General features: G+C 38.0%; 3 protein-coding genes across 4 annotated transcripts; all 3 read left to right on the forward strand.

Annotated features, from left to right (window-relative positions):
• The first annotated feature begins 1,681 nt into the window (after nt 1–1,681).
• Nucleotides 1,682–3,001, forward strand: LOC140013575 (uncharacterized). Its single transcript, XM_072062911.1, has 2 exons — nt 1,682–2,055; nt 2,554–3,001. Exons 1-2 carry the CDS (start codon nt 1,682–1,684, stop codon nt 2,999–3,001), a joined length of 822 nt encoding a protein of 273 aa, XP_071919012.1.
• Nucleotides 3,002–5,202: 2,201 nt separating this feature from the next.
• On the forward strand, nt 5,203–10,270 carry LOC113706148 (uncharacterized). 2 transcript variants are annotated; one of them, XM_072062305.1, is made up of 5 exons: nt 5,203–6,059; nt 6,346–6,417; nt 6,986–7,129; nt 7,580–9,577; nt 9,681–10,270. In XM_072062305.1, the coding sequence occupies exons 1-5, from the start codon at nt 5,273–5,275 to the stop codon at nt 10,037–10,039; spliced, it is 3,360 nt and encodes a 1,119-aa protein (XP_071918406.1). In that variant the 5' UTR covers nt 5,203–5,272; the 3' UTR covers nt 10,040–10,270. The 2 variants fall into 2 exon arrangements, with proteins under 2 accessions (XP_071918406.1, XP_027083842.1); XM_027228041.2 differs by lacking the exon at nt 6,346–6,417.
• A 239-nt stretch (nt 10,271–10,509) lies between these two features.
• LOC140013576 (uncharacterized) lies at nt 10,510–16,269 on the forward strand. The gene is made up of 3 exons (XM_072062912.1): nt 10,510–12,123; nt 12,227–15,205; nt 15,331–16,269. The coding sequence occupies exons 1-3, from the start codon at nt 10,510–10,512 to the stop codon at nt 16,267–16,269; spliced, it is 5,532 nt and encodes a 1,843-aa protein (XP_071919013.1).
• The last annotated feature ends 7,612 nt before the right edge of the window (nt 16,270–23,881 follow it).

Genomic DNA, 23,881 nt, shown 5'->3' on the forward strand with positions numbered 1-23,881 from the left:
TGAAAATAATGGAGTTGGGGAGTTGGGACATTATCCTGGGGATAGACTGGGTGTGCCAGTTCAGTCCAATCACTTTTGATTTCCACATCCTCAGCATTGCACTCAGCAACAGAGGGGAGTTACTTCACCTCCAGGGGTTCATCAATCAGCCTACAATGGAGCTTGTAAGGGGAAGGGACCTTCGGTCTTTCATACAGGAGAAAAAGAGGAGTTGTGCACACCTACAGGCAAACTCCACTAAAGACCTTAAAGGGAACATTCCAGAGTTGGTAGAACAGGTCCTGCAGCAATTTCCTCAAATATTTGCTACCCCCGCAGGATTACCTCCTGAAAGAGAGCTAGATCACCAAATCATTCTCAAACCAGGAGCAGAGCCATTTAAACTCAAACCTTACAGGTACCCTCACTCACATAAAGCAGAAATTGAGAAGCAGGTTGCAGAAATGCTTACGAATGGGATTGTTAAACACAGTACCAGTCCTTTTGCTTCCCCTGGCTTGTCGGTGAGGAAAAAAGATAATACCTGGAGACTATGTGTAGATTACAGAAAACTAAATGAAGTGACTGTCAAGGATAGGTTTCCCATTCCCAACATTGATGAGCTGTTAGATGAGTTGCATGGCACTAAGTATATGTCTAAGTTGGACCTCAGGGCAGGATACCATCAGTTGAGGGTCAAGTTGGCAGACACTCATAAGACTGCATTTCAGACACACCATGGACACTTTGAATTTCTGGTGATGCCTTTTGGCCTCACAAATGCCCCAGCCACATTTCAGGCCTTGATGAACCGAATCTTTCAGCCATTCCTGCGGAAGTTTGTATTAGTTTTCTTTGACGATATACTGGTCTATAGTCCCACTCTAGAGTCACATGCACAGCACCTGAAAATTGTACTCCAGGTCCTAGCTGATAATCAGTTATATTGCAAGAAGTCAAAATGTTCTTTTGCTCAGACATCTATGGATTACTTGAGGCATGTGATTTCTGAGGTTGGGGTCAGCATGGATCCAGAAAAGGTGGAGTGTATCCTGTCATGGCCAACCCCCAACTCAGTTAAGGAACTCAGGGGCTTCTTGGGGCTGACTGGATACTACAGACGGTTTATAAAGGGAAATGGCATGATCTACAAACCTTTGACTCAGTTATTGAAGAAGGAGAACTTTGGGTGGAACCACCATGCTCAGATGGCTTTTGAAGACCTCAAGAGAGCCATGACCACAGCTCCAGTACTGAGCATGCCAGATTTTGATGTTCCTTTTATAATAGAGACGGATGCTTGTGGAGTGGGGATTGGAACAGTATTGATGCAACAGGGTCACCCTATAGCATTCCTCAGCAAAGCTTTATCTAGCCAGAACTTGGGGTTATCTGTGTATGAGAATGAGTTATTTGCCTTGGTGCTAGCTGTAACCAAATGGAAACATTACTTGGTAGGTCACCATTTTGTCATCAAGACTGACCACCAGGCCCTCAAACACTTGATGGAGCAGAAGCTCACCCACCTACTGCAACACAAATGGCTCACCAAGTTATTAGGGTTGGATTATGAAATCCAATACAAGAAGGGAGCTAACAATGGGGTGGCAGATGCTTTCTCAAGGAGGAGATTTGAAGGACCTTATGAGGACATGCAGCAGGCCAGGCTGTGTGTGTGATCTCCACAGTACAACCAGCATGGATGCAGGAGTTGGTGGGAAGCTATGAAGGAGATATTGAAGCTCAGCAGAAGATAGCTCAGCTCCTATTAGATCCCAATGCAGTCACAGACTTCCAATTGGATAAAGGAATGCTTAAATTTAAGGACAAACTATATGTGGGAGCTGCCAACAATATTCGCAGCAAGGTGATCAAGGCCTTGCACGATTCAGCAGTGGGTGAACATTCTGGCCAGAGGGGGTGCCTGCGCAGGATACAATCTCTTTTCTACTGGCCTGGAATCAAGCAGGATGTTGTCACATTTGTCAGATCTTGTGATGTGTGCCAAAGGAGCAAACATGAGAATGTTCCCTATCCTGGGCTTCTGCAACATATTCCAGTTCCACAACAGGCTTGGTCACACATCTCAATGGACTTCATTGAATAGCTGCCCGTATCTCATGGTTTTGACACTATTTTGGTAGTGGTTGATTGCTTGACAAAGTTTAGTCACTTCATACGTCTTACGCACCCTTTCTCTGCACAGCAAATAGCTCAAGTCTTCCTTGACCAGGTGTATAGGCTACATGGTTTACCAGAATCTGTAATTTTTGATAGGGACAGGATTTTTGTAAGCAAATTTTGGCAGGAGTTGTTTCATTTGCTGGGGGTTGGCTTACACTACAGCTCATCATATCATCCTCAATCTAATGGTCAAAGTGAGCGAGTGAATCAATGTTTGGAAAACTACCTTAGATGCATGTGCAGTGAACACCCCTCGCATTGGAGTAACTGGCTACCCACAGCTGAGCTTTGGTACAACACCAATTTCCACACCAGTCTATAAATCTCTCCATTTGAGGCGTTATATGGATACAAGCCCAGCCACATTCCTTTGGGACCCTTCCATGACAGTGTTATACCAGCTGCAGTTAACTTGGTGCAAGATAGGCTCAAGGTCATATCACTCATTAAGGAGAATTTGACAAAGGCACAAAGTCGCATGAAAAGCTTTGCTGACAGGCACAAGACTGAACGTACACTTCAAGTGGGGGATTGGGTGTTTCTCAAACTGCAACCCTATAGGCAACAAACAGTGGCTATTCGGAAGAGCTTAAAACTCACAACAAAATATTATGGACCGTTCCAGATCATTGCTAAGGTGGGGGCAGTGGCCTACAAGTTGCAGTTACCTGCTGGAGCTAGGATCCATCCTGTATTTCATGTTTCTCTGTTAAAGAAGAAGATTGGGAATGCTCAGAGCACTGATCCTGTATTGCCTGCATGGGACTCGTCTGATCAATGCTCACTCCAACCTGAGAAGATCTTGAGAAGCAGAGCTACATGCGTAACTCCTAAGTAGTCATCCAGTACCTGGTGAAGTGGGATCAGCTGCCCAAATCAGAATCATCGTGGGAAGACAAGGACTTCATCGACAAACAATTTCCAGACTTCCAAGCTTGAGGACAAGCTTTGCTTAAGGGGGAGAAATTGTCAGGAACTCAGCATAATAGCCATTGTAGTTTTATTCATAGTTACTAGCGTTTGGTATACATAGGGTACAGACCCAAGAAACGATGTCGTCTCACTAGGAGTTAGTTAGTATTCATTGAGTCGGTTGGGGCATAATTGCATAAATACCCCCACGTGATTGTAACCGAGTCAGTTAAGATCATTTTTGTCTGAATACTCCCATTTCCAATTCTTCCTTTCTTTCTGTTAATCCTCTTCTCTCTCCCTATCTTCTTTCTCCATCTTTCCTCTGCTAACTATCCGACCACCATTGAGGCACCATTGAGGTGGTGCAAGTTTAGAGCCTGACATATTCTACATACGGATAGAGATAATGTTGTAAATAATGCGCATGCTCTTTTTATTGCCAATGTGCATGTATTTGGGTTTGTTTACGTATATCTTTCCTACTCCAAGGAACAATTTTTATGTAAAATAGTACATAAAATTTTGGAGGCGTATGGCCAACCGAGGAGTTGGAAACACAAAAAAAAAAAAAATTTAATAGTGCTATAATATAAATCAATCTCTCAATTTAATTCTGACTTTTATTTCTAAATTTTAGACACATACACCCACCCCTAAAAAGTGAATATTGTTGCAAAACTTAATATCTCAAGTGTGCGTTATAATATAAATCAAAGCCATCAAAGTCAATTGACCCATTTAGAATTATTTTTCCCCAAATCTCTTCTCTTTCCCCACCCATTTTTTTTCCAAATTTTTCATTTTGTTTACTACTTTTGTAATAATAATAATAATAATAATTATTATTATTATTATTTGTTTGTTTTATCTTATCATTTTATTTTCTTTTAGTTTGTTAACTTTCTCATTTTTCAGTATTACCAATTTATGATAAGTTTTAGCCTATTTTCCTACCTTTTCAAAATGAAATTTTAAATTTACACATGAAAAAAATGTTAGGGGTTCAAAATTTTTGGATAAAATTTTTATGTTAACTTTTATAGTACTTAGTTCAAATTTTTATATTCTTATTATTCAACTATTAAATACTATGTAATTTTACGACATAGAGTATAGATAGGGAAAAAAAATTGGTAATTAGGCTTATTGAACATTGCAAGTAAATATTTAAAACTAATGATGAGTGCAAATGATAGTATAAATTGATAACTTAGTTTGCAAAAATAAATTTAAATGAGTTTACAAAAAGTTTAAATAAATGAGTTATAAATGGGTAAGTGAATTATCCATTTATACCCATTTAATTAGATGGGTATAAATGGATTGACTCACTTATATCCATTACCCATTCTACCCAATTCAAACCGGTCCAAGTCACCCACCTCTACTTATGAGTACGTGCCACGATCAACTACTTCACTGAAGCAGCGAATTAAGCTCCACTTGACATTATTATTGTCTAACTGGAAAGTCCCGTCCCACGCATGAAGTCCCGTTGTTGGCGATGTTGAGAGGAGAGAAAAGTCTACCACTAAATGTTATGGTCCAATATCGACTGGTCAACAAAATTGCCAACGTCCTTTACACGGTAGTTGACATGTCACATGTTGGAATTTATCGGTTAAGAATTATTAACAGCAGCCTGCAGAATATATCCACATCAAAGGCTAGCTAGAAAATAGATGATTAGTACGTTCAGAATTTCTTTGAGTTAGACTAGTAGTACCCTATCGTGTACAAATATATATATATACACATACATATATACCGATCTTGTAGATCTATCAGTCCAAATTTTGCCACATCTTTAAATACTTGAGTTGGTAAAATGATGTGTTAAATTTTGAACCACCAAACCTATACACACTTGATCTACCTAAGTGTTTGCTCTAGACTACAGTCGTATTCATTCCCAAAGTCACCCAACAGGAGAAGTCAACTCAGAGGAAGGGAAATTTATTTTTAAAAAGAAAAAAAAGAGAGAAAGAGAGGGACAAAGTGGAAATTGACCAAAATTCAGCGAAAAGGTTTTTTAAGGCAAAGTTTGGATAACTGAGAGAGGTAAATGCTAAAATGTATTACACGCGGTCACATAATTCCAAAACAATGACTATATATAGAGGTTGCAACAGAATGGAGGAATGAGAGAATATCGCCGATTAGGACTATTGATTGATCATATAGGTCGGTCGATATGAAGAAACACTACTTTTACTTGTTCCCTCTTGCAGTACCTGTTTTGCTGCACCATCTAATGATGACCGGCTGCACAGCCATGAAAAGATTAAGTTTAGGCACTGATCAATCTGCTCTTTTAGCCCTGAACGCCCGTATCACTTCAGAACAGCATGAATTCTTGCCAAAAAACTGGTCTTCTGCAGCTGCTGCATCCTCTGTCTGTGACTGGATAGGAGTCCAGTGCGGCTCTCGACACCAAAGAGTGACTGCTTTAAATATTTCAAACATGGGACTCACCGGCACAATACCTTCGGATTTGGGAAACCTCTCCTTTCTTGTTTCTCTTGATCTGAGAAATAACTCCTTCCACGGAAATCTGCCCGAAGAGTTGTCACACCTGCGCCGCCTGAGGTTCGTCAGGTTAACCACTAACAACTTCACTGGAGAGATTCCAATGTGGTTTGGTCACTTCCCAGAACTCCAGTTCTTGTTTCTGGACAGCAATGGCTTTAGTGGTTTTATTCGTCCTCCTATCTCTAACTTATCAAAACTGGAAACCTTAAATCTAAGAGACAATTTCCTGGGAGGTAATATTCCAGAAAAGATGGGAAATCTTTCGGTCCTCAGAGAGCTGTATCTATCTGGGGATGACTTAGTTGGTCAGATACCATTGAGTTTATGCAAGTTTTCTCATCTTCAGGTGCTAGACTTGTCTAACAACAGGTTTAGCGGGCACATACCTAAAGAAATTGGAAATCTGGAGAAGCTTACGTATTTATCCCTCATGAATAACAACTTCACAGGTAATACTTTTGCTTGGCCTTTTTGCGTGCGAACGAGGCCAAACTGCAATTAATGGCTATTTTTCCCTGTTTGGCACTGGGATTCAATACTATTTACTGTTTTACCAGCATGGCTTGGATGGCTTTTTTTTTAATTACTATTGCAACACCTCTGCTTGTTTATTCCAGAAAATCAAAAGCATAATTACCAACACAAATTTCCGCTTGCATCTCGACCAAGTAAGACAGTTCTCAATATATCTTTGAAATGAATATGATTAGTTCTGTCTTTGCGTAAAATTGCTAGGCATAATTCCCCGAGAGATTGGCAAACTACATGGTTTGAAGGTTCTCGTGTTGGGGCGTAACAACTTGACAGGTAATCAGGTTTATGAATAGCTTCACCACTAGCAAATATTTGGAGTAAGTTTCGGGTCAAATGAATTCGTATCATGTCTATTTGAATGTCCATAAACTTCATCAGATACTCCTACTTACTATGGAAAACATCCACCAAAAAAAAAAAACTTAGAAATTCCTTAAGAGCTATATATTCCTTGGATGTAACTAAAGGTATTAACAACAGCCTAATTATGTTGATTTGTCCAAATTTGCCTGCGAATAACCCGCCCAATAATTTTGAATGATTTAAATGGGTATCCAACTAAACCCATCTAATTGGTAGATAATGGGTTGACTTGACTCATTCATTTATACTCATTTAAAAATAATTATACATTTCAACTCAACTTTTAGTGAGTGTTAAGCAAATAAATTTGAATTTCCTACGAATCAAATAACAATAAAATACCGTTATTTTTTTGTCAAACAACATGCAAAAAAAGAGTAGAATTTTAACTGAATCATAAATGGATAATTGTGTATACCCAGACCCATTTATTTAATGGATATAAATCTGCTAGCCTACTTGCGTTTGTGATTGGCAGGTACGATTCCACGAGAGATAAGCAATCTGCAAAACCTGCAGGGGCTCAATCTGGAATGGAATCAAATCACAGGAAGCATTCCAAAAGAAATTGGGAATTTGACGATGCTTACTGAGCTCTACTTCGCCAACAACTCCTTGACAGGTAAATACGTCTTTAAAGTACCATTTTTTGGTGAAGTAAATTGAACTCGGTTAACTAAACACTTACATCCATTCGATTTTTTTTTATTTATATTCCTTCCGTCCCATATATTTAATTCCGTTTGGGGATATGTACTTTTTATATATAGTAAACTCCACCAAAAAGTTTTTCCTTTTATTCCACTTTTGCCCATAATCATGTGCCGATCAAAGTAAAACATAGAAAGTAATCCCATCACATTTGTCTTTATACATCATTAATGAAAGGTACAAGGCAAATTTCAGAGTATAAAGTAGTTACAAATGTCAAACATAACAAATATTTTGGGACAACTAAAAAAAGAAGTACGACAGCTTTCAATTATGGTACGGAGGAAGTAATTGGTTTCTCGAGAGAATTTTACGGCCTAATGATAGATGTGCTTCCTTTGAAAATGAATCTGGCACGTAGGTACAATACCACCAGAGATGGGTAACCTTTACCAACTCGAGAATCTTCAGTTACCTTATAATGGCTTGAATGGCTCCATTCCCCCTGGGCTCTTCAACCTCTCAGCATTGCGGAATATTGCACTTTCATTTAATCTTCTATCAGGAAATCTTCCGCGGGATCTAGGATACAGACTGCCCAAGTTATTATTCATGGAGCTTGCTGGGAATAACCTTGGTGGAGTTATACCAGTTTCCATCACAAATTGTTCCCAATTAGAAATTCTAGAATTTTCAATTAACCGATTCAATGGTTCCATTCCTGACGCCCTCGGGCACCTTAGACTGCTGCAATATCTAATTCTGCACAGCAACAATTTAACAAGCGATCCTACATCTATGGAGCTGAGCTTCATCAGTTCATTGACAAAATGCAAAAACTTGGTTTATTTAGACCTGGGCCCAAATCCGTTAAATGGGCTTCTTCCAGCTTCCATTGGGAATCTCTCTGCTACTCTACAGGAATTGTATATATATTCTAGTGGAATCAAGGGCACCATACCAAGTCAAACTGGCAACTTGACCAATTTGATATTGCTTGCTCTACAATCGAATCAGTTGACTGGAGGCATCCCAGCAGCATTCAAAGATCTACAAAACATGCAAACTTTGGGTATGGAAGATAATAATCTAAATGGCACTTTAGAAAACCTTTGCAATTTGCAGAGGTTGGCTTATGTATACCTGAGTGCGAACCGATTTTCCGGGTCCATACCAGGATGCTTTGGCAATATGACTTCTCTTCGGAAACTTGATCTAGGAAACAACTTTTTAGTCTCTGCCATACCTAATAGTTTTTGGAACCTCAAAGATCTCTTGCAGTTGAACTTATCCTCAAACTCCCTGAATGGTTCCTTGCCTCTTGAAGTTGGAAATTTGAAAGCTATTACATCTATAGACGTATCAGCGAATCAATTCTCCGGTGACATTCCCAGCACAACAGGTGATTTGCAATACCTGTTGATTTTAAATTTATCCCAAAACCAATTTCATGGATCTATCCCAGAGTCATTTGGCAATATGCTCAGCTTACAAGGACTTCACTTATCGCATAACAATCTTTCTGGCTTCATACCGAAGTCATTGGAGGCACTTCGGGACCTCAACGAGCTTGACGTTTCTTATAACCATTTAAGTGGTGAAATTCTTTCTGGTGGTCACTTTAGGAACTTTACTGCTGAATCTTTTCTGTTCAATGATGCATTGTGCGGAGATTTCAGGTTTCATGTGCCATCTTGCCCAAGAACTAATTCAATTCACAGGTCAAGAACCAAAAAGGTGCTTCTATTTGCATTTGCTCCTCTGGGACTCGCTTCTGTGGTTGTCGCAGCCTTAGCAATTGTCTTCAGAAGATATTGGAAAAAGTATGGAGATTCTAAAGGGGCAAACATGGTATTGGTGCCAATGCAAGAAAGAGTTTCGTACTATGAACTTCTTCGAGCAACTGATGGGTACAGTGAAATCAATTTGCTCGGCATTGGGAGTTTTGGATCTGTTTACAAGGGGATTCTCAATGATGGGAGGTCTATTGCTGTAAAGGTTTTCAATTTGGAATTGGAAGGAGTAATCAAGAGCTTTGATGTAGAGTGTGAAGTCCTGAAGAACCTTCGCCATCGAAATCTTGTGAAGGTCATCAGCGGTTGTTGGAACCAGGATTTTAGGGCCTTGGTGCTTGAATACATGTGCAATGGAAGCCTTGAGAAATGGCTGTATTCTGACAACTATTTCTTAGATACTCTACAGAGATTGAATATAATGATAGATGTGGCAAGTGCAGTGCAATATCTCCACGAAGAATATTCGACGCCTGTGATTCACTGTGATTTGAAGCCCAGTAATGTCTTACTTGATGAAGGTATGGTTGCCCATGTCAGCGACTTTGGTATTGCAAAAATGCTGGAAAAGGAGGAAAACTTTGCATGGACCAGGACCTTAGCTACAATTGGCTACATTGCTCCAGGTAATGATTCTTCAATCTTAATCCTAAACTTTTGTACAGCATTAAGTTTCTTTTTTCTTTTTTTTCTTATGTGACACTTGTTCAATTTGAACGTTGGTTGTAGAGTATGGATCTGAGGGGTTGATATCAGCAAAATGCGATGTTTATAGCTATGGAATCATGCTGATGGAAGTTTTTTCAAGAAGAAAGCCTAATGATGAGATGCTTGCTGGAAATTTGAACTTGAAGAGTTGGATATATGATTCTCTACCTAATTCGATTCTTCAAGTTATTGATGCTAAGTTGTTGAAGCGTGGGGATGAAAATTTCACGGAGAAGTTGGAGGGTTTTTCATCCATCATGGAATTGGCCTTAAAATGTGTTTGTGAATCTCCAAGTGAGAGAGTTAGTATGAAAGTTACGCTGGAGACACTGAAGAATATCAAACTCAAATTCTTGAGGTCGATTAATAGTTCGGATTGAATATGTAGCATCTATAATCATCCGAAATATTACGAAATAAATGCCAATCTGTTCACTTTAAATAAACCAAAAGCACATGTAATCTTTGTTAGTTCTTCATTGCATCTGTTGAACGTTTATTGTATTTTCTGCCATTATTACAGATCTGTAGGCTATTGCTCATCTTCAAAGGCCTACAGAGTCTACTCACCACAAAGCAACAAGGAATTGAAATGAAGTTGTTATGCTGTATGACTGCAAGTCGACATGTATTATTAAATTTTGGAATTTCTGAATGTGGAGGGGTCGGAATCCTCCCTGTTCAAAATCAACCTCCTGAATGTGTAGCGCTTAGTTTTCACTGATGATATGAGATTTAATTCTTTGTCAGTGTTATAATATAAACCAAAATAGGTACTTATGAACTCAGCGTCAAGTTCTCAATTTTCTCTCTCTTTCTGCAAATATTTCTTAGGGTTAGTTCTATTTGCATGGCTGCCCTTCAGCCATCGGCTGAGGGGCAAAGATCTCCTACAGGAAAAAAATCTTTCTCCCAACTATTCTCACAGCCTTCAACATCTCCTATCCATATTCGGCAGGCAGCTGTTTATAAAGGTGAAGCTGCGGTCATCTTCTCCAGAGCAGATGCGGAAAAACTGGCAGCGCCGTTTCGATGGGCTTTGGTTGGAAAATTTTCTCATGGGAGACCTTCGTTAGAGGATATTCGAAAGTTCTTTGCTTCATTAAATCTAAAAGACCACATTTCCATTGGATTGATGGATTATAGGCACGTCCTGATTAAGTGCTCTGCTGAAGTAGATTTTAATAGGATTTGGACAAGAGGGATTTGGCAATTGGGCAGTTATCCGATGCGTGTATTTCGCTGGACCAGGGAGTTTCATGTGCAAAGAGAGTCATCTCTGGTACCGGTTTGGGTGGAGCTTCCAAATTTACCCATTCATTATTTCGACAAACATTCTTTGTTCTCCATATTATCTCCAGTAGGAAGACCATTGTTCCTGGATTCGGCAACGGCTGCTGGGACACGTCCTAGTGTGGCCAGGGTGTGCGTGGAGATCGATGTAGCGAAGCCTGTTGTGAATAGGATCTGGGTAGCTGTTGAAGGTGAATCAGGTTTTTGGCAAAGAATTGTTCCAGACAACATGCCACCATATTGTTCATCTTGCTGGCGATTGGGTCATTCGTCTAGCAACTGCAAGAATAACTTTTCCAAGGGAGAATTCCAATATCCCAATCATCAAACAACCTGGCTGAAGCATGGTTCTAAGATACTTGGGACCAAACCAAATGGGTTAGTTAATACACAGGCGGACATCCCAGAAGCTAAAGGGAAATCAACAATGGAGGTCATGACATCGACTGAAGCTGAGCCAGATGTTGCTGTTGCAACCGAAGGACCTTCAACATCTGAAATGGAAAAATCTGGTGGACCTGATCGGATAGCTGAGAAAGATAATACAACACTTCCACAAGATGAAAAGCTCAACTGCATTTCTGTCCAAGCTCAAGCTGCCGAAGTTTCTGTTGCTGATGCAAATGGACAGTCGGTGGTTGATGATGACAGGGAGGGATCACTGCACAATGTTCAGCAGCAAATCTTGACTCAAGACCATGTGCTTAATTGTGAAGGGTCCCATAATCTAGTGGAGCAAATCTTGGGAGATGTTCAGCAGCAAATGGTCGACACTTCCACATTGATAAATCACAATGCCGACAATGCTAATTGGACCAAATGTGTAGGGTCCCAATCTGTTGAGGAGAAGCATTTGGGAGGTAAACATCTTCAAAAGGCCGACACCACCGACCTGGAAAGTCTTTATGTTGATTTGCGTGGGGTCGAGGAGGAAGATCCCAAATCCGATGCGGTTGATGAGGTAGCTTTGCCAATTATAGCAGGGAATTTATCTCCACGATTGGTGGTAACAAGTGAGAGGTTGGTGGAGCCATCAATTAACTCACTAAACATTGACCAATCTGTAGCTATGGAGAGGGCATGCCGACAAGAGAAGGTTAAAGGTGTGCGAGCTTTCTTCCCATCCGACAGACAGCTACGTTCGGCAACATCTTCTCAAAACTCATTCCAGGTTTTTTCTCATGATTAATGGAATATTTTGGAATATTAGAGGGGTAGCTAAAGCTCCTAATCTAAGAAGGTTGATTAAACTAGTACGTACTTACCATGTTCAGTTTGTCGTCATTTGTGAACCAAAGCTACATGAGTACAAAATTGAGTCCATTCGTCTACGATTATTATTTGATTATACCTTTGTTAATCTCTCGGGTGATATTTGGATATTCTATAGTAGTCCTTTCATATGTTCCATTGTGGGTAGTTCGGAGCAGCATATTTCTATACATGTCCAAAGTCAATTGTTTTCTACTCCAATCGTCATGTCCTTTGTTCATGCTAAGTGCTCAGTGGAGGAGCGCCGTGCCTTATGGAATGCCTTATTAAAGGATAAGCCAATTTCTCTTCCTTGGTGTATTGGAGGTGATTTTAATGTTATATTAGCACCTCATGAAAAACGAGGGGGACGCCCATTTGCTATAGCGGAGGGGATGGAATTCATGTCTTTTATGGAAGATGCCGGAGTCTTTGATGTAGGATTTTCAGGAGCTAACTTCACGTGGTCTAATAATCGGAGAGGAAGAGCTCGGGTTTCAAAGAGGTTGGATAGGTTTTTAGTCAATGGGGCTTGCTTGGATATCTCAAACGTAATTTCTGTGCTTCACCTAGCTAGACACCCTTCAGACCATGCACCGCTGAAAATTTCATTTACTGACCGCTCAGATCATACCCCATGCCCTTTCCGATTTTTGAATGTCTGGACAACCAAACCCGAACTCTTGGAGGTAATTCGCCATGCTTGGAACCAAGATGTGGGTGGTTCTCCATTGCGTGTTTTGTGCTCTAAATTATTGGCAACGAGGAGGGCAATTCAAACTTGGAACAAACAACACTTTGGGAATGTATTTGATGCTGTTCGTTCCGCAGAATCGGGGGTCCAACGCGCAGAGGAAGCTATGGATCAATATGTATCGGAGGAATGCCAAATAGAGCTTAGCAAGGCTCAGGCAGAGTTGCGGCATGCATTGTCAATTGAAGAGCAATTTTGGAGCCAAAAGGCCAGAGTCAAATGGCTTAAACATGGAGATCGTAATTCAAGGTATTTTCATGCGGTTGTAAGACAGAGACGTGCTTACCAAATGATACACCGCATCAAAAAGTCAAACGGTGTTTGGGTGGACACGAATGATGATATAGCAACTGAGGCAATAACATATTTCTCTGACCTTTTCACGGGCTCTTCGGAATCTTCTTCTGATATGCAGCACCTAATCCCAACCATAATCTCAGAAGAGGACAATGAAAAATTGGAAAAAGTTCCTTCGATTGAAGAAGTCTATCGAGTCGTGAGCTCAATGGATGGGGACAGTGCTGCTGGCCCAGATGGTTTTACAGGCAAATTTTTTACATTTGCCTGGGAAGTTATCGCTCAAGATGTATATAATGCAATACTCAGCTTTTTCTGTGGGGCAGAGTTGCCTCGATTCATCACATCCACTTCCATTGTGTTAATTCCGAAAATACCAAATCCTCAGGATTTTTCTCAATATAGGCCCATCAGTTTGTGCAACTTCTTCAACAAATTATTATCCAGGATCTTAGCTGATAGAGTTGCTTATGTATTGCCCAAAATTATTTCACCCCAGCAGACAGGCTTTGTGAAGGGGCGTAATATAACAGAAAACTTTCTGCTAGCTCAGGAGATAGTTTCGGGTATTGGAAAAAAGAATAGAGGAGGCAATGTGGTAATGAAGCTTGACATGTCTAAGGCATATGATCGGGTGGCATGGAATCATATTATTGGTGTTCTCAGGAGGTTTGGCTTCGGAGAAATTTTTATTGATTTAGTATGGAGATTGATCTCTAATGTCTGGTTGTCGGTCATTATAAATGGGGCATCTCACGGTTTCTTTAAATCTATGAGAGGACTTCGTCAGGGTGATCCTTTATCGCCTGCATTATTCATTATAGGGGCTGAGGTGTTATCTAGAGGATTGAATAATTTCGTCATGCAATCGGGATTTGTGGGATTCAAAGTCCCGTATGGATGTCCTGCTATAACTCATTTAGCGTTTGCGGATGATGTTCTCATATTTGCAAACGGATCCTCTAATTCTCTGAAGGTAATCATGCAGGTGCTAGAGGCTTATCAAAGGTGTTCGGGACAGCTTATAAATGTGCTAAAAAGTTGCTACCTAGTTCATCCATCCTTATCACCGGCAAGACGAAGGGTGATTGAACGCACTACTAAGTTTACCTGGCAATCATTTCCAATTCGATATTTGGGTTTTCCGCTTTATTTTGGGAGAGGCAAATCAACATACTTTGGAGAAGCGTGTCAGTCTATTCTAGGGAGAATCATATCCTGGAAATCAAGGATGCTTTCATTTGGAGGTAAAATAGTTCTTATCAAACATGTCTTGGCATCGATGCCAGTACATCTGATGTCGGCTGCGATTATCCCGAGTAAGGTATTTAGAACTATAGAAAAGGCTTTCTCGACCTTCATATGGGGATCATCATCCGAGGATGCAAAATTTCACTGGATACGTTGGTCCCAAATGTGTTATCCGGTTGATGAGGGAGGGGTTGGATTTCGGAAGCTACAAGATATCTATACAGCTTTCTCATTCAAACTATGGTGGAATTTTAGAAAAGGTTTGTCATTGTGGGCTGAATTCATGAAGGCAAAATACTGTAGACATCTCCATCCTTGTCAGGTTGAAATCAAGGCAATGGACTCCGCACTCTGGCGAAGGATGATCAATGTGAGTCGACAAGTGGAACTCTCAATGCTATGGATTGCCAAAGACGGAGCTTGTCATTTTTGGTACGATAATTGGTTGGGAGGTGGTGCTTTGTTCCACCGAGCGACCGTTGTTCCTAATTTGTCTTTTGGTAATTTCATCATCAATGGACACTGGGATGTTAATTTGTTCTACCAGACACTGCCAATGGAAATGGTGCCCTCTATTTTAAATCACTCAATTCCAGAAGAAGGGGGGGAATCTGAAGTCATTTGGATGCCCACAACATCTGGAAACTTCTCTATAGCTTCGGCATTTCGGGATATTAGGCAAGCCCGCAACAAGTCTATGGTATTTGATACAATTGGCTTCCTCAGCTCCCTTTCAAAATTTCATTCTTCATGTTGCGATTGTTGCTGGGGAGACTGCCGGTTCCAGATAGGTTATGCAAACTTGGTTTACATTTACCCTCAAAGTGTTTTTGCTGCTCTTCGGCATCTGAGGAATCAATTGAACATTTGTTTTCCAATGGCCACATAGCGTCGACAGTTTGGAATTATTTTGGAGCTTCTTGTGGTTTGTCCTCTCCAGGGTCAGCTTTGAGGCCCCGAATAGTTGGTTGGTGGCTCAGCTCACATGACTCTGAGATACAACGATTCATTGGACACACTCTGCCCAGTGTTGTCTGTTGGCAAATTTGGAAAGCAAGAAATAAAGCAATGTTTGAGGATGTCCAGATGAGGCCGCTTGCCATTTGTCATGCCATTTTCTTGGAGATCCAGACCATGGTGGGAATTCATTTCAAACAAGTGTTCAGAGTCCAGTCTTTTCATCATTTGTATGATTGGTCGTATTCTTCTTATACTGGGGTTATATTCAAACTTGTTCGTTGGGAAACAAAGGACTCCGATCGGTTCATATTAAATACGGATGGCTGTTCCAAGGGCAATCCAGGAGTGAGTGGAGGCGGTGGGGTTCTTCGGGACTCAAATGGCATACCTTTGATTGGCTTTTCGACATATCTTGGGGAAACTACAAGTCTTTGTGCAGAGGCTCGGGCCCTCCTTATTGGTCTTCAAACTTGTGTACATAGAGGTATTGATAATCTCTATGTTCAATCCGATTCTTTGATATTAGTTGGAATTCTTCAGAATCGCCTTCAGTGCCCCTGGAAGATTCGACGAGAGATTAGGCAGATTTGGCAGCTTGTGAAAGATCCGGATCGATTTTCACATTGTTACAGGGAAGCTAACAAAGTTGCAGATGCGCTGTCCAACGTGGGAGTATTGCATCCAGAGCATCAAATCAAGTTTTACGAGGCCTTTAGTTCATTTCCAACTATGGCACGTGGGGCACTTCGCCTTGATAGATTAGGAATGCCTTCAATTCGGAAAAGTAGACGTATGAAGGGCTGATAACAAAGGACAATTGAAGCTAGTTTGTGGCTGAATGGGACATGGAGGCTTTGAGTTTGATTTTTTACCTTTTAGTTGATTGCTGTACTTCGAACTGGTTTTTCTCGGTGTGTAAAATTTTGCTACTATCAATAAAAGTTTTAAGAAATTAAAAAAAAAAAAAAATATAAACCAATCTCTCAATTTCATTCTGACTTTATTTCTAAATTTTAGATATAAAAGTGAAGACTGTTGCAAAACTTAAAATGTCAAGCGTTCACACTTGTGTGAGTGTGAAAGTCCCACGAAGTCCTGTTGCTAGCGATGTTGAGAGGAAAAGAAAATTTGGTTCTTCTACTACAGAAGTCAATTGAAATGAACCCTTCGTTTGGGTTAAGAAATTTGACGAAGAATTTGAAATCCATCTGAATTGCTCTAATTATTTAAATTGCTTAATTAAGAGATATTTGGGTTTGTTGTAATACATCAGCTATTAAAAAAATATTTAAATACTAAAATAATTGAAAGTTTACAAATTCAAGTATCTCTTAAATAATGCAAACAACTAAAGAAATTTGAGAAGATTTTAAATCTTTCGCCAAATACCTCAATCAATCGAAAGGCAATCTTAAACGATTGAATTTGCCGTGTACATCCTGACTTAGGAAAAGGTTATGGAAGAAAAGTTCTAAATATCAAGCGGTCTAATACGGAACGGTCTTTACATTCTAAAGAAAAGTTGCTGATATGTCACAATGTTGAAATTTGTTAGATTAAAATTATTAACAGAAACTTGCAGAATAGATCAGCATCAAAGGCGAGAAAACTGAAGATAATTAAGTACGTTCAGAAATTCTTCGGTTAGAAATTTGTACAAGTTTGTGTACAAATATATATTGTTTCATTTACATTTGTCAATGTCACAGCTCACAGGCCACACATTCCGGAAATATCCTAATTAAGTTTGAGTTAAAGAGACAAAATTATATCAACATTAGGAATCAAAATACGAACACATCGGTTGGAAAAAGGTAAAGAAAAATTTAATCCCGCATAAACACCTAACAGGAATTGGCTCGCATGGGGAAAATTGATGAAGAATGTTAGATATGTCATAGGTTCTTGGCCGTTTGAGATGACGGAATTAGGGGCAATACCGACCAAGAAAAAAAAATCGATCCACGAAAACAGCCTATAATATTTATGACTAGAGAGGATGAAAGATGAAAGAAGATGAAGAAAAATTAAACTCCATATTATTAGTTGATTTATTATATATATAGTTGGTTTTTAATCAAATCGTGGGTTGATTTTTCTGTTTGATTGGTTTTGCCCCTAATTCCGTTACATTTAACGCTCAAAACTGAACATATATTTTTTTTTTGGTTCAAGGGCTTATATACATCTCCAGCCCGCTGAAGTGTAGACTGTTGTCTTGATCATCCCCAATTTCAGAGAGCTAGAGGAGTCAAGCGGACTCGACTCGGAGGAAGGGAAATTTATTCACAAAAAAAAAAAGAAAGAAAAAAAATGGAGAGAGAGCCAGAGAAAGTGGGAATTGATCAAAATTCAGCGGAAAAGGTTTTATAAGGCAAATTTTGGATAACTAGAGAGATAGTAGATGCTAAGATCTATTGTATATGGTCATTAGAACATGTAAAAGATTTACACGGCACTACATATATTTCCACAAGAAGGTTATAAAGAAGTTAAGAATATATGGTATCAACAAGACACAAATTTAAATTAAAAAATCGAGACAATGCTACATAACTCAAATTGACTTTGACTCAATTGGATAAAAACTTATTTAAATTTGACACGATAAATAATAAGCTTGAGTACTATAGTATCAAGGTTGATTAAGGTCATTCACACGTCTAATCCCAATTCCCAACTAATGTAATCTTAAACAAATAACAATTTAAGAAATTTATACTATATATACTTACTCCTAACTTTTCCTTGACTAGGTAATATCACTATTTATATGTGGTTGTGCTCCATATTTCGTTGTTTAAATTCTAGTAATTGAATGTTGGTTGAAAATTCAAGGAGAATTGAATCATAGCTCTTGCTAATCATATAATTAGTTACGTTATACCTATTAGCATATGTAATCTACAATCGAACTAAACATTAATAATAATAAAAAAAGTATGTAGTTTTTGTTGTTATTTTCTTTTCACTTGGATATTAAATATAAAATTGGTCGTAATTGACTGTGGAAGATTTACTATGGTTTGCAGGCATAGTTCAAAGATTTAATTCGAATGTGCATGTATTTGGGTTTGTTTACAATATAATTTTCGTACTACAAGTAACAATTATTTTAATTGTAAAATTGGACATTAAATGTTGGAGACATATAGCTAATTGCGAGTTGAAAAAATGAAAAAAAAAAAAAAGGACATTGCTAACTAGAAAGTCCCATGAAGTCCCATCGTTGGCGATGTTGCGAGGTAAAGAAAAAGTATGGTTCTGCCTATTATAGAAGTCAATTCAAAATGCCTTATACATCCTGACCTATTAATGACTATCAAGAAAAAGTCTAACTATTAAACGTCCATGCTAACAAAATTTCCAACGCCCTTTGCACGCTGAAGACTTGGTGCATGCGGTTGTTAATTGACATCTCAGATGTTGTAAGAGTTATTAACGGAAACTTGCAGAATAGATCCACATCAAATTAATGAAGGTGAGGGAAAAAAAAAAGATGATTAGGACGTCCAGAAATTCATGACTTAGACTAGTACAAGATTAATTATTGGGTTACAAATACTCATAAATTATGATCGTGTTTTCCACCTCATGATTATCGAAGTTAATACGAAATACGAAAAAGATCAATTTAAATTGGTCCACTAAGTCAACTGATACGGCGTACACAGAATCTCCCGGAGCAGCATGACCAGTGACTACCGTCCACAAAATGTAGGGTCTCACTCTCCAGTCCCTTGACTTTGCTCGGAGACTAGTTAACTTTGAAACTCATTCCTTACTACTGAACCCATGAATTAGGTGGGTAAACACTCCATGAATTAGGTGGGTAAACGTTATAATATAAATCTATATGACTTTTAATATAAATCAACCGCTCAATTTAATTATGACTTTTATTTCTAAATTTTAGACATATATACCCACCCTTAAAAAGAGAATATTGTTGCAAACCTTAAAATCTCAAGCGTTCACACTTGTGTGAACGTGAGTATGACAAGGATATAAACATATTACGATCTGTCTATTGGATACCCGTTAAAATATATTTCAGGTGTTAGATTTTTAGAAATATAAGATTAATTAGAAAAATCATATAAATGCAAGGGAATTAATTAGAAAAAGTGTGCGAATGCAAGGGAAAGTAGTAATTATTAGTGTGTGTATACATGATATAGTGAATGAAATGTAGGTATATTAACGAGTGCTCATAGGACACTCGTTAAAAAAAAAAAAAATCCAACATATATATTATTAGGATGCAACAAAAATTGTCCCGGTGATCATGAAAATCTTTGGCTCCACCACTGCAGGCAGGAATGGATACCCTTCAAAAGTTAGCTTATGAGTATGTGCCATGATCAACTGCTGAAGTAGTGAATTAACCTCCACTTGAAATTATTGTCTAACTGGAAAGTCCCATCCCATGCATGAAGTCTCGTTGTTGGCGATGTTGAGAGGAAAAGAAAAGTTATGGAAGATGAGAAAACTTCTAAATGTCCGATGGTCCCATATCGAATGGTTAGCCAAAAATTTCAACGTCCTTTACACGCTAATTATTAACAGCAACCTGCAGAATATATCCACATCAAAGGCTAATAGATGATTAGTACGTTCAGAATTTCTTTGAGTTAGACTGGTAGTACCAGATTGTGTACAAATCTATATATATATATATATATATATATATATATATATATATATATATATATATATATATATATATATATGTTGTGTGTATATATATGTATGTGTGTGTGTATATATATATATGTATGTATGTATATATTAGAATGTCACAACTCACAAACCATCCCAATTAATTAATACTCCTTGACTAGAATACCAAACTTCCGGAGGTGACATGATCAGCGACTGCAATATCATGAATCATTTGCAGGTTGTTATTAATTTGAGTTGAAGACACAAAATTATGTCAACAATAGGAAGCACAATACGAACGCATCAGTTGGAAAAAGGTAAAGAAAAATTCAATCCCAGCTAACATGAATTGGCTCGCATGGGGAAATTAGAGTAATTGACGAAGAAGGCTAGATATGTTATAGCTTCTTGGAGAGATTTCACCTTGCAACACCATAGAATGGAATTTGGTAGTTGAATGGGGGCACGTCTTACTAGGTGTTTTGGTCCCCTGGTGAATGCTTTAGACGTAGAATTGTATACTTCTTCGCAACGATTGTACTGTACTGCATATATATATATATAGTTTTCCTGACGTATATACTGCGTGTACACCCTTTTACAAACTTCCTTTTACCTTAACAATGAAGATGCCCGTTCCCAAAAAAAAAAAAAAAAAAAAAAATCAACGAAAATGTTGCCATATGCCTGGCTCGATATTTTGTGCGAGTCTCCTCTGGGCTTCCGGTCTATCACTTTATCCACGGCAAATAACTTTCCCACTCCAAATCGCAAATCGCAATCCCACTTAGGTGGGGCTTGCTATGCAAAAATAGACTTGCACTTCCCAAATTTTGGACAGCCAGGCGGTGTGGACTGGAGGTATCTCCCACTAAAGAGTAAGGGTAAAATACATTTTCCTCTTTGTGATTTAGCGATTTTTTATATAATTCTTTTATAATTTTAAAAATTATATATAATTCCCTTATAGTTTGGACAAAATTGTTAAAGTGATGGAAATGATCTTTTATAACAGAATCCACGAAAACATTGAAATTACCATTGTTTTAAAAACTAAAATGGTTGAAATAACCAAAATATATAAACATAATATGTATGGCAATTTAATCTCATATGATTGTATATTTTACCTTATAACCCTTTTATAATTTAATGTTTTATCATATAACCCCTTATAGTTTCAAAATACATATATAACCTCCCTTGTATTCAATAAATTTTGGATACCTAGGCGGTGTATTGGTCTAGAAGTATCTCCCTCTAGGGTCTTGTAAAAACCTGGATAGACCTGGTCTTGTAAACTGAGTGGCCCAAAATTTGCTACATCTTCAAATACTTGAGTTGGTGAGATGATGTGGCAAATTTTGAACTACTAGGCTTACATATGCCAAAATTGGTCGTAATAGACTTTGGAAGATTTACTATGGTTTGCAGTAGAGTTGGCAATTATGCCCAAAACCCAATAACCCACCCAACCCACCCACTAATTTGAGAGATTGGATAGGGTAAATTGGGTGTTGGGTCAAATTTGGGTTGGGTAATAAAAGCCTACATATATTTTGGGCGGTTTGGGTATTTGTGTTGGGCACCCATTACCCAACTTAAGTTAAAAAAAAAATAAACAAATTAATTTTGTTGCTCAATGAGGGTCATTAGGAAGTTGTCGACCTGTAGAATTTAAATCTAGTTTCTTATTATTTGTTTGTTAGTTGCTAAATCTAGTATTTCGTAGCCAAATAATTAATTAATGTCTACTCGTTTCCTGATTTTACGAATACTACTGTCATTGAGGGGGAATTGGTCCCGTATATTCTTAAAAAAAAAAAGGGAAAAAAAGAAGCAAATTTTCAAAGTTTGGAAGCGGTCAATGTATGGAAACAGGCTATGCTGCTGCTTTTGGTCCAATTTGCCATCATTTTTATATGGCGTAATTCCAGAAACCTCTCCTGAGATGAGGTTTCTAACAATTTCACTAACCTTTTTAGAATTTAAACAGTTAGTATATGCATGTATTTGTAAAAGTATATTAGGATGTATTTTAGTATATTTGTATGCGTAAAAATAGTGTGTTTGAAATGCATATTATTTACACCTTATTTACACACACTGATTTGCTTGTATCATCTACACATTTTTCAATCACCTTTCTATGTCACATACATCACATTAAAAAAATGTTACAATATTTTTTTCACAAAATTATCTCAAATAATTTACTATCCAAACACACTAATGTATTTCAAATGAATTTAAGAAGTGAGTGTGTGTTTGTATCGTGAGTGTTTTAGTGTGTGAAAATATGTCTATCTATATAAAAATGGTTTATGTGTGTGAAAATTTTTTGTTATATGTGAAAATGTATTTGAGAGAGTTTATGTATTAAAATCTATTAAATTAATATATAGGGTCATATTTGGGTCATGGTTTTGTGATGACCCAATTCAAAATTAATCCAAATTTAAGTTAGGCGGATTGGGTATAACTCATTTAAATGAAAATTCAATATTAACCCTCCCAAAACCCGCTCAACCCACCCAATTGCCAGGTATAGTTTGCAGGCATAGTTCAAAGATTTAATTCGAATGTGCATGTATTTGGGTTTGTTTACGTATAATTTTCGTACTACAAGAAACAATTATTTTAATTGTAAAATTGGACATTAAATGTTGGAGACATATAGCTAATTGCGAGTTGAAAAAATGAAAAAAAAAAAAAAGGACATTGCTAACTAGAAAGTCCCATGAAGTCCCATCGTTGGCGATGTTGCGAGGTAAAGAAAAAGTATGGTTCTGCCTATTATAGAAGTCAATTCAAAATGCCTTATACATCCTGACCTATTAATGACTATCAAGAAAAAGTCTAAATATTAAACGTCCATGCTAACAAAATTTCCAACGCCCTTTGCACGCTGAAGACTTGGTGCATGCGGTTGTTAATTGACATCTCAGATGTTGTAAGAGTTATTAACGGAAACTTGCAGAATAGATCCACATCAAATTAATGAAGGTGAGCGAAAAAAAAAAGATGATTAGGACGTCCAGAAATTCATGACTTAGACTAGTACAAGATTAATTATTGGGTTACAAAATTACAAATACTCCCACTTTTTCTGAATGGCACAATTCTCAAGGCTATTCATTGCAGAAAAAAATTCATGACTTAGACTAGTTCATGGTTTTTTCAAAGGCAACGTAATGGAAATTATAGTCAGTTGGATCCTAATGTTGCTTGACTCGATTACCACCAATCAAAACTTCCCTAGTTGTCTTCAGAGACTACAGTAATGTTATGAATTATTTGCAGATTGTTATTTGAGTTAAAGAGACAAAACGATGGGAAGCAAAATACGAACACATCAGCGGAAAAGCTAAAGAGTTACGATGACCTCTTCCAATGCACCCAAAAAAAAAAATTACATCATATTCAAATGGTATTACACTGTTTAGGAGGAGTTGCGTTTCAAAAGATTATTGTGTGCACAAATACTCATAAATTATGATCCCCTAATCGTGTTTCCACCTCATGATTATCGAAGTTAATATGAAATACAAAAAAGAATAAACTAGCAATTTTTGAAGTTAATTTAATTTGGTCCCTTGACTTTGCTTGGAGACTAGTTAACTTTGAAACTCATTCCTTAGTTTTTCTTTAAATTTTACAAGATGCCATGTACCATTAAAAAAAAAAAATAAAGGAAAACATGCCGATTAAAAGCTAGCTATCAATGAAATCATACTAGGTTCTTGCAAAC

The sequence above is a fragment of the Coffea arabica genome, chromosome 8c, assembly GCF_036785885.1.
Source record: "Coffea arabica cultivar ET-39 chromosome 8c, Coffea Arabica ET-39 HiFi, whole genome shotgun sequence".
In the NCBI taxonomy this organism is placed as follows: domain Eukaryota; kingdom Viridiplantae; phylum Streptophyta; class Magnoliopsida; order Gentianales; family Rubiaceae; genus Coffea; species Coffea arabica.